Genomic DNA, 17,305 nt, shown 5'->3' on the forward strand with positions numbered 1-17,305 from the left:
TAGCTGGATGTATTCACAATTCCACCAACAATGTATCTGTCCCAGTTTTCCCACATCCCCTCCAACATTTGTCATTGTGTTTTCCTGTCACCTTAGCCAATCTGAGAGGTGTATAGTGAAGACCTTAACTTCTTATTCTTTTCTGTGTCACAGACCTCTTTGGCAATCTAATGAAGCCATTGATGTCATGAACCACTTTCTGGAATATTTTTTAAATGATTAAAATAAAATAATAGGGATTAGAAAAGAAACCAATTATACTAAAATCTAAAGATTAAAAATGATTTTCCCAAGATCAAATTAAGCATCCAGAGAATGACCAATTTGAAAAAGGCAACATTAGGTACCTAGATAGTGCAGTGGATAGAGCATTAGCCCTAGAATAAGAAAGATCTGCATTCAAATATGGCCTCAGATACAAACTAGCTATGAAACTCTGGGTAAGTCACTTAAGACATTGCTATTTCTTGTGATTTTTTAAAAATATTGATGTGGTTTTATGTTTTATCACAACATCAACTGAACTAATTTACTGAGATAGTTATAATTCAGGGGACCCATAGCAAAGGCTATTAAAACTAAAGGTCTAACCAGTGCACTCCTCATGGTGTCAATCATGTTTCTCATATTCACTTATTTCTGTTCTGGGGAGCCACCATTTTATGCTTTTCAGAAGCTCATGAGAGCTGCCTCAGACAGCAGGAGAGGGAAATTTAGGTCATTTTTATTTTTCTTTAAAGTTTTGAGCTCAGAGACTTTTTTTTTTTTTTAATGAAAATTATCTACTTTATATTTTCTAATATTCTATATCTTCTTTGGTCCTAAAATCTTTCCTTATCCATAAATCTGACAAACTATTTCATGGCCTCTTAATTTCCTCATGGTAATATCTTTTGTATGTAAATTTTGATCTGATCTTAGTATATGGTGTGAAATGTTGGTCTGCACATATTTTCTGCCATACTGTTTTCCAGTTTACCCAGTAGTTTTTGTCAAATAATGAATATTTTTTAAAAAACTTGAATCTTTCTGTTTATCATATACTAGAGTGCTATAATCATTTACTATAATTTAATTGTACCTAATCCATCTGATTCACTGATTCACCACTCTACTATTTAACCAGTACCAGATTGTCCTGGTAATTTATTTGCTTCATCATAATTTCAGATCTGATATAGCTAGACCACCTTATTTCCCATTATTTTAATTGATTCTCTGGTAAACTTTGAGCTTTCTTTCTTCCAGATGAATTTATTTTTCTAGCTCTACAAATAGCTCTTTCTAACTCTTTCCCTCCTCACAAGTATTTTACTTCTGATCACTACTTTCTCCAATCGATCCTCTCTTTTATCAGTTCTCCCTTTCCCTTTTATGATCCTCATCCCTTTTTATTTCCTAATAAGGCAATACAGATTTCTGTATCCAACTGAGTATCCATTTTATTCCCTTTGAGTCAATTTTGATGAGAGTAAGATTTAAGTTTTGCCTGACATCCTTCCCCACAATCTTCCTGCTATGGGCCAGAACTCTGAACTTGAAACCAAGGATTCTTACAAGGTACTAAGTCAGTAGAATTGATAGATACAATAGTTACCTAGTTTTGCATGGTTCAGTATGATAGATTTAATCCTACAAGGAGATGTTATGGGCCAGAACTTGAAACAAGGTACTAAATGGAATCGAGGAGACAATTGAGGAGACAATCTAGTTTAGCATTGATTTAATTCTACAACAAATAATGGTTTCCTAGTGATATAATGATTGATGTATACTCAGTGTGGAGCATATAATCTAGAAGCTCTCAGGGCCAGAAGAGACAAGAGCACTAGAAGCTCTTGGAGGCTAAGACAGATTCATTCCATCATCCACCTGTGTGGTGGCTGCAGGCTGAAGCACAAATCTTTGGAGTCGGGGAGATTCAGAAGCAGAGAAGGCATGTGGGAGCTCAAGCTCTCAGAACCAAGAAGAAAGATAGGCCTCCAGAAAAACTAACCAAGCCCCAAGTGAAGGAGATAGGACTTTGAAGGAGACAATAAAGGATTTGGACTTTAATCCCTGGCTTCACTTGTGGTGATAACTGAACTGAAATGAAGGCTGCCTCCAACAACCCCAAGAAAACCTCAACAGAGAACATTACATTTTAGAGAGAATATTACATCTTCCCTTCCATTATAATAGCTTTTATGTGAGGTAATTTACCCCACTTAATATCTTTCCTCCTTTCAGGCAATTTTCTTTTTTACCTCTTTATTTTTCTGAGGAGGGGGGAGATATCATTCCCCTTTATGTCACACCTTCTGTTTACATATACTCCATAATAAAATTCTTAAGAGTAACAAACATTATCTATATAAATATTAAAAGTTTAACCTTATTGAATCTTTCTTGTTTTGTTTTGTTTTTAAACATTTTGTATTTTCTCCTGATTTTTATACTTAGTGGTTAATTTTCAAAATTTAATTCTGGTCTTTTAACTTGGAGTGCTTTAAAGTCCTCTGTTTCAATAAATGCCCATTCTTTTCTTGCTCCTGATTATATTCAGATTTGCTGGGGTAGATTATTCTTGGTTGTAATCCCAGCACTTCGCCTGCCAGCATATCATATTCCAAGCCCTTTGGTTCTTTTCTGTGAAAGCTGCTAAATCCTGTGTAATCTTGACTATAGCTCCAAAACATTTGAATTGTTTCTTTTTGATTGCTTGTGGTGCTTTCTCCTTGGTCTGTGAGCTCTGTAATTTGTCTATGATGCTTTTAGGAGTCTTTGTTTCAGGATCTTTTTCAGGCAGTAATTATTTCAATTTCTATTTTGCCTCTGGTTCTAATATATCAATACAGTTTTCTTTGATTATTGAAGTATGTTGTCCAGGCTTTTTTTTTTTTTTTTTTTTTTGCTCATGGCTTTCAGGTAGTCAAATAATTGTTACCTTCTGGATCAATTTTCTATGTTGGTTGTTTTTTCAAAAACTTCCAAAAATTTCACATTTTCTTCTATTTTTTAAAAAAAAGTTTTGATTTTTGTTTTATCATATTCTGTTGTCTCATAGAGTTATTAGTTTTCACTTGCTCAATTTAAATTTTCTGGGAATTATTTTCTTCAGTGTGCTTTTTTTTAAACATTTAAACCGCTTCTCCCTCCCCCCCCCCCCATTGATTTAGTGTTTTATTTTCCCCCAGTTATATACAAAAACTATTTTTAACATTTTTTTTTTAACTTTGAATTCCAGATTCTCTCCCCTCCTCCCTTTCCGTGTCTTGTCATTGCAAGCAATTCAATAGAGGTTATATGTGTGTAGTCATGCAAAACATTTCCATAATGGTCATGTTGTGAAAGAATAGACAAAAAGTTAAAAAACCCTTCAGAAAAATGAAGTAAAAAAAAGTATGTTTCAATATGCATTCAGACACCATCGGTTCTTTCTCTGGGTATGGATGACATTTTATCATAATTCTTCAGTTGTCTTGTACCACTGTATTGCTAACAAGAGTTAAGTCATACATAGGTCATTCTCTTACAATATTGCTGTTATGTTGTACATAACACATTTCACTTTCCATCAGCAAGAAAGTTCAGGTTTTTTGAGGTCATTATTTCTTATAGCACAGTAGTATTCCATTATAACCACATATAGCAATTTATTCAGCCATTCCACAATTGATGGATATCCCCTCAATTTCCAGTTCTTTGCCCCCAGAAAAGAATGACTATAAATGTTTTTTGTACATATAGATTTTTTTTTTTCATTTCTGCTTTTTATGTCTTTTGGAATATAAACCTAATAATGATCAAAAGGTATGCATACTTTCCAGTATGTCCAACTCTTCTTTTAAAGAGTTATTTTCCTTGGTAAATTTTTGTACCTCTTTTCTGTGCTGTTGATTTTTTTCATGATTCTTTTGCATTATTCTCATTCCCATCTCTACCAATTCTTCCACTTTTAAAATTCCTTTTTAAGACCTTCTAGGAATTCTTTTTGAGCCCAAGAGCAAATTACATTTTTCTTTAAAGCTTCACATATAGACATTTTGACACTATAGTCTTCTTATGCCTTGATTATTTCTGTCACCATAGTAATTTAACTATAGTTAATTCTTTTTTGTTCTTTGCTCATTTGTTTTCTGTCCTTTTGTGGCTTGGTGTTTTGATGTGAGAAATAGGCTCTGCATTGTTCCAAGCTTTTTGTCCTAGGGCTTAGGACCTTATTGTTTGCTTTCCCTGAAAAATGGGAATGAGAATAATATAGGTATGGTTTTAGCTGCTGGCCTGCCTCAGGGGTACATCCCTGCTGCTAGGTTGCTATGGAAAAGGGATCTCTCTGCTGGCAAGCCCCAGGGGTGGGATCTCATTGCTGGCCAGGCTTTGGGGCTTCAGTACTGTTTAGCAATGAAGTCAAGGTCTAGCTGGTGACTTGTGCTGGGGTAGTTGGGTAGGGGAATTGCTGGAGCCACACAGGCTGCTCGCTAGCCTATGGGTTGCTGGTTTGTAGGAGGAGAGGGTTTCACTGGATTGTCCCAAGCTTGGAATCTTGCTTCAGGCCCCATGCTGTGAGCTGGCTACTACTGTTTCTCTTGGACCTCATTCTTCTCCTACCCCACTGAGACCTTTCCTGCTATGCTGGCAAGCTGATCCCTGATGAATTCTGAGGCAGTTTTCTAGTTGTTTGGAGGGGAATTGGGGAGAGCTTTAGAGGGTTCCTGTGTCACTCTACTATCTTAGCACAGGATAACTATCCACAAGAAAGTAACCTGGCCTGCATTTTTACTTTCCTTGTCTTCTCTATTTCCTTGTGCAACATAAGACTTTTATTGGCCACCAGTCTTTCCCACAGTAAAAAGCTGAAGATGTGTGTGTATGAAGATGTGTGCATACACACACAAACACACACTTTTTAAAAAAAAGAACCAAGTGATCTTCCACAAAAACCTTTAAAGTAACCAATTTTCACTGCAATTAAGGCAAAGAAGGAAAACAAGAGGAACAAATAGAAAATCACTGACTTCTCATACATAAAAAAAAAATTAAGCTTTTCTTTTAAGCAGTGACATCTGGCACTCAGGAATAGGTCAAAACATTTGCGAAACTTTTGCTTTTGGCTAGAATATAACTATTTTGCACTACACATTTTTTTCACATAAAAATAGTGTAATTCCTAGTGATCTACGGATGCTATAGTGCATGAGAAAGCATAGTATCATTTTTAAAAATTCAGAAAATGAAGGTTTTTTTTTTTTTAATCTTAGACTACCAGTAACATCTTTGCTACTGCACCACATTTCTAGGACACTGAGTTACACACAATAATGGAAACTTAAAACTTTCCTAATTTGGCCACTGTAAGACAAAAGTATTCTTTTGCAGGGGAGGGCAAGGAAAGAGGATGAAAATATACTGTTCTCTTATAAAAATCAACCTTGAATAGACCTCTCATGTGCCTGGGGTGGGGGAGAAATTGGGGGTAGAGAGAGGTTGTCAGTTTTCAACTCCACAGAATGAAGGCTGATCTTTTTCAAACTGAAGTGTCCCCTTTTTAAGAAATGACAGTTCAGAAAATGGAGATTGTTTATTATTAATAGGAAATACCTCTTTGGGGAAATGATTTTCTTTAGTCAAGGCAGCAGCATGACCCCGCAGCTGCTTCTGAAAGGCCAGCGAAGCATTTAGGCCAGAGGGAGGAAGAGAGGAGGAGAGAGACACATGACAAGTATTTCCTTGGATATTCTGAAATATACTCACTAACATAATTAACATTACTACTCTGTACTCCCCAAAATTTGCATTTTACATACAAAAAGAGGTTTCTACCCACATAGTAATTTCTGAATGTTTTCCCCCTTCCTCTCCTAAACCCCAAGTGTTTCTGTTCTTTTATATCTCATAACTTGGAATTAAATTTGTTGACTTAGAAAAACACTTACATAAGCACAGTTCCCAATGTCCTTTGCAAAGATTTTAAGAGGAATGCTCTTTGGATGGTCCTTCTCCTTCTCTTCATCAATATATCTAATCAAATGAAAATACAAATATATACACCGATAAATTAGATAGATTTGGGTAATGACTTTTTAAATTAGACTATCTAATTTTCAACATTTGTAGAAACACTAAAGTTACTAAGAAACTAAATCAATCATAAGACAAAAGAGCACATAGGAAATCTGGGCCTAAGAAAAAGAAACAAATGAGCATTCTTTGTCAAGAGAAGACACAGTTGTGATCAGGTGAGACCTCTAGTCCCGAAGCCTGAAAAATATAGCTTGGGAAATCAGTTTTGAATTATGGTCTCTGATCCCCATAATCCTATACTTCTGCAATATTCTCTATTCCCCTTGGATCCAGTACAATATTGGCAAGTAAGAAGGAATGTCATAATTTACATTTTTGTCTTCTAAAAATCTCCAGCAGATCAATTCTTAGACATCACTTTTTGGAAATAATAGGGATATCTATGACAATAAATATTTTAAAGTAAGCAGAGGGTAAATTTTTAGACTGTAAGCTTTTTGAGAGGAAGAATAAGGATGATTTAACTTGATTTGGATGGAACAAAGTAGAGAGTCAGTTTTTTTATGGGAAATCATTAAATTTTACTTCAATATAATGATTATTATTAATGAGAATGTGGCTAACATTTAGATTTGCTGGTGATCAACAAAAGGAAAGAGATTTTAATCATCTATTTCTGTCTAAAAAGTCAACATTCTCCCAAGGAAGCTTATGTGTGTGTATATGTATAAACATAAAATGAGACCATAAATTAACATTATTCCTAGAACATAAAGTAGGTAATAGCTTCTTATTTCCACCAAATAGGTGTAGTAATCCAATTCCACCATTTGCACCAAAAAATTAAAAAAAAAAAGATACTGGTTTGAGGCAATCTTTGGGGAAAATTTTTTTATTCTATTATTACCAGTTAAGAAAATGAAGTTTCAGATCAAAATGAAGATACTGTTAAAATACCTCTGGAGAAGAGATAGCCACTTGTCCTTTTGTTCTGAAGAACTGTAATCAAAGAAAATGAAAACAAAAGTCAAATGAAATCAAATGTTCCTTTTTATGTATCTATGCTGCCTCCCTTTCCAATCTATGGAAAACACCAGTAAATTTTGACATACAAATATAAATAAGCTAGAATCAATACCGCTGATTCCAATGTTCAAAACAGAAACTCTTACTGTGGGACTTCTTAATGGGTGAAATTGCCTTATAAAATTTTTCTAGACTAGGCCCAATAAATTTGATCAACTATTTGAAAAGCCATGATTTTCTCTCTGATAATAATGAAGTTCTTCTGGAGATAGTATGCGATTGCAAGATCTTGTAACACCAAATCAGCCAATCAGATATCCCAAAGGGCAATGAAAAGCTATGTGGGGGAAAGTAGGCTGCAACATATGACTAATTTATGGTTAACAACAAAAGTCATCAAAAATGAAAAATATGACTAGAAAAGGAGGTGGTTCAGTCATGTGGTTAACAGTGAGAATTAACAAATGGACAGCCTGAGTATTGATTTGATAATCAAGAAATGTTCAGTGACCTATAGTTTTCATGGGAAAGAGTCCTGCAGAATAAGAAAATTCTGAATCCATATACTCTCACAATCTTCTCATTGTGCACATCTGCAGCTAAATTATTCCTGCTTAATGATCTCTATTTTAGGCATCCTTATGCTGGGGACATAAGTGAAGATGAAAGAATCTGATAAATGTTCAGCATTTCATGGTTATACCAATATTTGGTGCTTTCAATCAGTTGTTCGTGTTTACAATAGGTAATGATCTGTGCTGTTAGAATAACCACATCAAAGAAATCCCCTGAAGTGTTATTATGACATATATAGTGATGGACAGTGATCCTGAATAAACCTTCTTTGGTTGATTGTCCTAGAGGTAAGAATTAAAATTCAGAGTCTACAAAGCTAATTTTGTATTATATAGTTATGTCCCATATGAGTACAGTTTAAGTTTTAGGCTCAAAAGTTTACTAAGACTTTTGGGACATTCTGAATAACATAAAATATGAAAAAATGCTTTGAAAACTTATAACACCCTATCCATATGCAAAGTATGATTATTATTAATCTGTTATTTTGATTAATTTAGAGCCTGCTGAATAATATTCAGGATAACATTCAATTTCTTCTACTCTTTTCTGTTCCACATTATTATAGGGAGACCGGCATACAAACATTTAAAATTTGGTAAAATTTTCTGAGTCCTTATACTCTCACAATCTTCTCACTGTGCACATTTGCAGCAAAATTATTACTGCTTGATAATCTCTATTTTAAACATCCCTATGATGAGGACATAAATGAACATGAAAGAATCTGATAAATGTTCAGTGTTTCAGGATTATACTAATATTTCATTGGTACTTTCAACCAGTTGTTCGTGTTTACAGAGAAATCACTTAGAGGTACTGAAAATTCCTCATTTTTTCCTCTTCCAGGAAAAAGCTTTTAATAAATATTTATAATTTGTTTGTATCAGTGTTGCTTAGCAAGTTTTCTTTTAAATAATCTCCATGGATTGACTCGTCATAAAACTTTTCTACTTTCATACATATATTTTTCCTCTTTCATAATTCCTTATAATATTTTGATATATCCACCTTTTTCTTGACAGATTTTTTAGGTTGAAATGATGGAAGAAATCTAGCCTTTAGATCAAATCTTATTATTCATTAGGCAAAGACCTCAATCAAAAAATAAGTTAGATTCACAAATTGCTTTATTTTTTGAAAAGAAACCCAAAGACTAGTATTCAGTTAAAAATTCTATTTATCCAGCTTTTAAAAATTTTCTTATTATTCATTTAACATTTTCTAATACCCAGTCAATAAATACACGACTTATTGGGTCAAGACCAAAGCCTTCAGTACAATTCTATACCCTTGAAATAGATGACTAAATTTCCCAGAAACTCTAGGTGGGAGATCATCCACAGTTTTTCACAATTTATGTGAACATTCTCCTTTACTTTGAATCCAGATCCAGATTCAATTGTCTTGCTAACACTATATAAAATAATAGGCTTCCTCATTCCCTTTCTCTGTAGTGAAAAAGAAATAATCACATGGAATTATTAAAGGCATAATACATTTGTGAAGCAATTTTTACTTTCAGTTTTTTAAAAAATCACTTTCACCTTAAGAGAAATAACATACTTTTTTCCCCTAAGTTAATTTTAAGAAATAGTGGATTTTATTGATTTAATTGGTTTACTAGTTGGAATTTTTGTTAGAAGTCCCTCAGCTTTCAGCAGATCCTACACAGATGGTATTTGAGAGGACATTTCAATTACCCTGATAGTTTGGCACAGCTATGGGCAAGCAGGGTCAAAGTGGTAGTTAAATGTGCAGTAACAGTCAGTCAAGGAGAATGCTGTTAAAGAGGAGATAAGCTAATTAACAGACTATCATTTAATAGCTGATAATTTTTCAAGATTTAAATTCTAAATAGGAGGAGCGGGATTTCTGAAACACTAAAATGAGCTAAGGAGAAATGTAAGAAATATATGTCCTGTTAAACAGAATGTCATTGTTTAAGTCTGATTAGTAACAGAAAAGGCCCCTGAAAATGATTTACTTACAACAGGAACTGACAAAGTTCTACTGGGACTTTAGTTTGAAAAATGAAGCCAAAAATCATGAAAATCAGGTTTTTTATATTTAACAAAATATGGGTTATAATTGTGCCTCTTCACTAATAATCAGAATGAATCAAATACTTGCTTTTGAGAGGTATAATTTTCCCAATGAAATTTTAGGATAACACTCCTTTACATTACAATCATAAAGAAAGCAATGGTTGCAAATAAATATTCCATTTCTTCATCAATTTTCCCCAAGGCTTCCCTTAGTCCTTTGATATTCAAATCATTAAGAGCTTATCATCATCAGCTACTTGAAGCAGAAGAATGAAGAAGAGATAGTGTAAAAGGGTAGGGATATTTGAATGAGGATCAATTCTTGCTGGGAGGCCTCAGATAACCAGGACTTCTGGTACTACTGGTAACATGACCTCAAAGAACTAGGATCTGAAATTAGGAGTTAAAGGGAGGTAGCTTGCAGTTGAATATATGGAAGAGTTTCTATACAATTAGAACTGTTCAATAATAGAAATGGAGTGCTTTGTGAAATAGTGAGTTCCCAATCAATGAAAGTATTCAGAGTCTAGATGATCACTAGGCAGGATGTTGTAAATGTAATTCCTATCTATTTTCATGCAATTTAAGACTATGTCTTGAGGCATAATTCTCTATCCTTCTACACAACAGTTATAATTCTGCATACAGATTGGAGATATCCCATCAGACTATGTAATCATCTGGTATCCCACTGCCGTTCTAAGATATAAATGGAATGGTAGGATTTTGTAATTTTAACAGCAACATTAATTGCTTTTAAAAATTTGCATATGCCTTAATAGTAATATTTGGGTGTTATGTTATAATAATATTAATCATGTAAGCATAACTGTTGTTCAATAGTTTCAGTTAAATCCAATTCTTTGTGACCTCATTTAGGGTTTTCTTGAAGTGGTTTGTAATTTCCTTTTCTAGCTCATTTTATAAATGAAGAAAAACAGATTTTAATGACTTGCCCAGGATCCCACAGCTAATAAAAATCTAAGGCCAAATTTGAACTCACAAAGATGAATCTTACAGAATCTGGGGCAGGCACTCTACTCTGTCATCTAACTATCTATTTAATCATTATATATATTTTAATGATACTAGAGCTTCATACCATCAGGGCATTTTATCCACAGGTGCAAAGCACACCTCATCTACCTCTTGTCTTCATATACATTCTACACTGCAGAAGAAACAAATGTGACATGACATAGGGCCTTCTTAGAAATATCTTGTTATCACATGGGAGTAGGAATGAAGCAGGTAGACTGCCCATTAGTTGATCTCACTTTCACTTCATAACCAAAATCCAACTTCCTTTTTGAATCACACATCTTTTTCATACTGTTTTCCACAATTCCATTGTAATTAAGTTAAAGCTTACTCATTCCCACCATGTACCTGTCTATTAAATCCCTTTGTATGACCCATTCCCAAAGGAAGTATATTTATGTAGGTTAAGCCTATACTTGTGTAATCCTATATATAATAAGGTTGACTGAGAAGTGTTATTTTATCATTTTTTAAAACATATTAAAACTTGTGGAAAATATAAGCCTTTATAAGAGTTTTCAGAAATCTGAGTTTAATTACTATGGACTCAGGCTGAAACTATAATCTAATAATATTTGAGTTTTCCATGGAAATATAATTTTATATCATTTATTAGTTTAGATTTTACTCTTTCCTATAAAATGTGAAAGAATTCTAGATATAGAATATTCTGCCAAATGCAGGAAATCTCTTCTATACATCCCTGACAAGTTATTGTTGGGCTTCTGTGTGTTGATTTCCAATGATGGAATTTACACTCTCACAAATACCCTACTTTCTTCTTGAGTAGATGTTCACTCTTCTTTTTTTCTATCCACATATGATCCTATTATCAGAAGATTCCCTTCCTCTGGATATCCATCAAGGTGCTCTTTACCTAGGGTCAAGCATCCTTTGGGGACCAGTAGGGAAAAACTTCTCAGAATTGTACAATATTAAAAGAAGAGATTTTTATCAGCTTACATAGCCAAATCCTTTGCTTAGACCCATCCATCATATCTTGGATAAATGATCATATTTCTAAATACCTATAATGGGCAAAAGGCACTATTCTTGACAAAGAGGACATAGATATGGATAATATAGGCCTGATTTCAAATTCCATTTCTGCTGTTTGCTGCCTATGTGACCTTGAATCACTTAAGTCACTTAATTTCCATGGGTCTCATTTCCTCATGTGTAAAATGAAAAGTTGGACTAGATAAGATAAACAGCCTTTGAGGAACACTCTAGTTCTCAATCCTTGAGTATGTGAGCAACTGAGTAGGTGATTCACTATCTCCATTGGCAGCTCCTTTCACTTTTGGACAATTCTATTTGTTAGAAAGTTATTCTTTTCCTATATTATAGCTAAAATTTGCTACCCCACAAAATCTATTCTAATTGTGTCTTCTGGAGCCAATAGAACAAATATTATTTCTCTGCTCTATGACTAAATGCTATAGCTGATCAGTGAAAATAAAGTCCCTAAAGGAAAATGAATAGAAATAAAAAGATTATCAGGTTTACATTTTAGTTCCTACCTGAAAGTGGCAACAAAGTTGACAACAGGCCATCCTAAAACAAATGACTTCATTGTATTGGTATTTCCTTCACCCACTTCATCCACACAGCTTGCTGTCCACATATCACTTAATTTGATTTTATTTTTTATCTTAAGATTGTTGTTATACCTAGAAAGACAAAAACACACACAGAAACAATTTAGGTGTTTTGTTCATTCCAGGGAAGAAATTAAAGTACTGTATGGTAGATGAGGAAGACAGGACATTTCTTAGTATAGTGCATATCCGTTGAGACCTTTGTGACTTATTAGCACCCTTGTCAACTTGGATCAGATTACTGACTTTAGGCAGAGTAAATGGTAACTAAGGCTACACAGAGAGAAATCAATTTCTTTTTTTTTGCTGAGGCAATTGGGGTTAAGTGACTTGCCCAGGGTCACACAACTAGGAAGTATTAAATGTCTGAAGCTGAATTTGAATTCAGGTTTTCCTGACTTCAGGGCTGTTGCTCTATCCATTGTGCTATCTAGCTGCCCGAAATCAATTTCTTTATAAACTCAAGGTTACATCCCTGGCCTTACCATGGGAACAGCAGTGAAAGGGAAATGGGATACATTCCTTATGTGTGGTTCCCCTTCTGCTTGAGTATTTTGGATTGATACAACTCTTTTTTTCTAGAAGCTGGTTCCAATCTTCTTTTCACAGTTTACTTCTTATTATTCCTATTTATATACTCTATATTCTAGCTAAACCGAAATGCTAGTTATTGTTCAACTGCATCCTCCATTCTTCTTCCTCTATGCATTCATGCAAGCCGACTTTTGTGTCTGAAACACATCTCCTCCATCATTTTTGATCACTGAAATCTTTCACTTCCATTATGGATCAATATAGGTGCCATTTTTTTTTTTTTATTATTAAAACCTCCTTGGATCTCCCCTTCCCACCTCTAGTTTTTGCTGAAGCAAATGATGCTTCTCTTTAAACATTCCTAAAACTTTTATCTTTCCTTTGACCTTTCTCATTCTATCTTGTATCATTTGTTTATTCAAATATTTTGAATAGCACAATCACCATCATCACCACTACCATCCTCACTGTTTCCCTCTACCCTCAAGACTATAAGCTTCCCAAGGCAAAGATGTGTTCTTTTTAATTTTTTTAATCCTTGGTACCTCGCATAGTGACTTGCATATTGTGGGCATTTAATAAATGTTAGGGTTTGTTTGTTTTTAATATATATATAATACACACACACACACACACACACACACACACACCAGGAAGGTGTGTCAGGCATTTTTTAAGCTATTCTAGTTTCACTGTTGAATAGTAAGAAAAATTATAAGTACAAGTACTAGTGGATTAGACAATTAGCATATATGAATAAAACATCTACTTATTTTGATAATAATGGTAGCTGTCATTGTATAGTGCCTTCTATGTACCCCACACTGTGCTAAGCACTTTACAAATATTATCTCATTTGATCTCATAAAGCCCTACATTACTGAAGATCTCTGGGTAATGAATACCATTGAAAAGTATGTGCCATCTTAAAAAAAAAATCCCTTACTCTTTTATCTCTGTAGAGGCAAACATAAAAATACAGCTATTTCTTTACTATACGGCTTAAGAATATCCAAGTAAGTTTTCATCAATGATTAATACAATTATCTCAAGGTTTCCTCTTGGATTCTATCCAAATCTTTCACTTCTCTGTCCCTTTTGCTGGCTGAAATTGAGATCACGTCACCTTCTCCATGGTTCTAGATAACTCAATCTAACTCAAGAAAGTTGGATTTAGGCCAAAGGCCAGATGGATCACATCTGGCCAAGCAATGAATTGACACACTTACCATTTGTCTCTTGAGACCCAAGGAAAGATCCAGTTTAAGCCACAAGTTAAATAGCTTTTTTGATAGTTTTGACATAATCCCCCACAGACATTTGATCTCAAAACTACCATGGTCGTCATCGTTTGGCCTAATTGGAAGTTTAAAAGCTCAAGAGGAGTCTGAGACAAAATAATAAGTGGGACAAGGTAAAGGATAAAAAGAAAGCCCAATGAGACTAAAGGCATTTCACATTTCAAATATCCCTGTGATTCTTATGCTTGATGAGATATTTACAAGGTAATGTTTTTCAATGGGATTTATGAAATAGGATTATTCAAGCATTTTACTTCAAAAATACTTGAGATTCAAAGGTTAACCTCCTCCTAAATTCTATCAGGTATTCTGAATAAAAGTGGAAGTAGAAAATACTCTGAGATATAATGTGGCTTCTCTTCCCATTTTATTTCGACATTTTCTATTAATGACTTCTTCAGATTTTTCATTAAGAAAGTTGTATTATCAAGTAAAATCTCGACTGTCAACAATTGATGGGACCATAAAACCAAAGTAGTTGGCTTTTCTGGATTTAATCCCTTCCTATTAATGTCACCACAATCCTCAGAGTCATCCAGGATGCAACCCGCAAAGTATGTTCTACTTCTTGCTTAATCATTCAACCAGTCTTACCAATTCTACCAACATGAGGAAGAAACAATATCACCAAATTTAAGAAGTGAAGCATACCTGAGAAATCACCAGCTCTAATACAGATGATAATTCACAGATAATTAATGTGAGGCACAGGGAAATTAAATATTCTTCTTCTTTATTTATTGATTGATTTTTTAGTTTTCAAGGCCACACAGCTGTTAAGTGGCAAAGCCTAGAATAGGACCTATATCTCCTGATTCTCAGTCCAGTGCTCTGATGGCAGTGTTGATAGTGTTTTCTATCATGTCTCATATCTAATTTCTCTTTTCCATTCCCATCACTGTTACCTTTGTTCTTAGCTTTGTTGTTGTCTCTAAATTAAACTCCTAAAATAATTTGCTAATAATAAAGCAGCCAGAGTATTCATCTTAAAACACTGGGCATGTAATACTATTGCTCAAAACTATTCAGATACCCCCCAGTCTCCTCACTGCTTACCCAATAAAATTCAATTCCCTTTATGTCTTCCAGATTCTAATCCCAGACTATCTTTTCAGAGTTATCTCAGGTTCAAAGTCTTCACAAACCAAATGTTCAAGACAAAACCAACTCCACTCTCACCCCTAATCCGTTTGAGCCTTTCTACCTCTGTATACATGTGGTTGTCTCAGCAAGGTTCTCATTATTTCCATCTATTACACACACACTCACCCATCATTCAAGACCCAGCACATGATGCCTATTATCTTGGGCACTTATTCTGGATAAGTTTCTTAATCTCTGTAGGCAACAGTTTCCTTTAAAAGGCGGCATCATATTAGTGCAATGGGAAAAAAGGTTAACTAGAAATTCCTAGAGGATCTAGGATGCCATCTTGACTTTGTATAAGTTCCTTATCCTCCCTGGCTTGCCACTTAAGTTATTTATCACATTCAAATTTGCATGATAATGATTCCTGGGCATTTATTATTTATGCAAAAAAAAGGGGAAAGTTCTGAGGGCATGAACAATGCCAGTTCCTCGCAGCATTCCCTCTAGTACTCCTACATTGTAGTTATGAACCAAAAAAATTCTCTTTCTCTTTGTTGGCCCAGTTTACTAGAAGAGTCTATTATTCTGAGTCTAAGATTGTCTTTTGGGATATATCTGCAGAAAATTTCTTAATGACTTCTTAGTAAAAATTTTAAAATTGAATTATATATGTCCAATTTAATCAGCACCTTAAAAAAAATCCTTCATCTCAATTGTTTATTTGCTCACCTCTAAACTCAGTCTGAAAACTTCAATTGGTCTCCCAATGATTTAATACAAATTATTCTAGCTCTGCTATTACAACAAATAAAGATATAAACCATATGAACATTCAAATAGTCTTTCAACTTGTTTAATTCCAACAAATTACTTGCCTTCATTACAATACAATTCTGAATCCAAGAGGAAATATAGGCTGAGAGCAGATAGTCTAGGTCTGAGCAAAAACACAATTAGAGCATGGTTTCTGTTACTTAAGGTTTTTTTCAAGTAGGAAGAATGTTCTAAGAATGTACTAGATATCTGATGACAACAAATTCAAGTGTGTGAGTTCCTGACATTTTGCTGTTGTACTTGTTCAATTATGTCTAACTCTCTGTGATCCCATCTTGGGGTTCTCTTGGTAAAGAATGGATTGCCACATCCTTTTCCAGCTCATTGTACAGATGAGGAACTGAGGCAAAGAGGGTGAAATGAATTGCTCTGAGTCACACAACTAGTAAGCATCGGAGGACAGATTTGAACTCATAAACATGAGCCTTCCTGATTCCAAGTCCAGTGCTCTATCCACCTAGCTGCCATCCCTAACATATCATATTCAAAATATCTAAAAAATTGTAGTTATTGGTCATGTAACTGGTAAACCATAGAGTTCTACTTATTTTTATTCCAATCAAAGAATCCAAGTCCTTTCAGGATAACATATATGGAGCCAGAAAGTTCTTTTATGGGCCATCAAGTATAATCCTAACATTTTACAGATGAGGAAACTGAAGACCCAAGAGTGTAAATATCTTACTCAGGGCAACCCAATTAGTATGTGGGACTGACCATTTAAGTCAGTCTTAACATCTCTGGTTTTTGTTTTCTCATCCACAGCATAAAAGGATTGGAGTAAATAAAACCTAAAGTTCCTTTTAGCTTTAAATCAAATCATCCTGATATCTAGACAGTCTTGCATTCTAAAAAAGAGTTTGTGGGCCAGGAAATAACTGAGTTAATTATAATAATATATAATAATTATAATAATGATAATGACAAGAATATATCTTTAATACTCTTGTTTATAAAGTGGTTTTATATACATTGTCTCATTTAATCCTCATGTGTTATTCCCATTTTATCTGTGTCAGCTATGTGATACAGCAGATAGAGGGCTGAACTTAGAATCAGGAAGAACTGAGTTTGAATCTTGCTTTGAGTATTTACTGGCTCTGTGATCCCCATGTAAGATATTTAAGCTTTTACAGCTTTAGTTTCCTTATCTATAAAATGGCTGCTATAATAATAATAATGATAATAGTATCTACTTACTTCATAGGGTTGTTATGATGATCAAAGCAGATTTTATATATATAATGCTTTA

At 34.2% G+C, this 17,305-nt stretch overlaps 1 protein-coding gene across 2 annotated transcripts in view; it reads right to left on the reverse strand.

The window, feature by feature from the left end:
• ARHGAP20 (Rho GTPase activating protein 20) overlaps window positions 1-17,305 on the reverse strand; it is a 157,437-nt gene that overhangs the window by 57,493 nt on the left and 82,639 nt on the right. For both annotated transcript variants that reach the window (XM_031961130.1, XM_031961131.1), the window contains 3 exons: window positions 12,218-12,367; window positions 6,961-7,002; window positions 5,916-6,000 (listed from right to left, as the gene is read on the reverse strand). In XM_031961130.1, coding sequence (XP_031816990.1) covers window positions 5,916-6,000; window positions 6,961-7,002; window positions 12,218-12,367 — 277 coding nt within the window. The remainder of the gene's footprint in view (window positions 1-5,915; window positions 6,001-6,960; window positions 7,003-12,217; window positions 12,368-17,305) is intronic.

Source organism: Sarcophilus harrisii, chromosome 3 (genome assembly GCF_902635505.1).
Source record: "Sarcophilus harrisii chromosome 3, mSarHar1.11, whole genome shotgun sequence".
NCBI classification, from domain to species: Eukaryota; Metazoa; Chordata; class Mammalia; order Dasyuromorphia; family Dasyuridae; genus Sarcophilus; species Sarcophilus harrisii.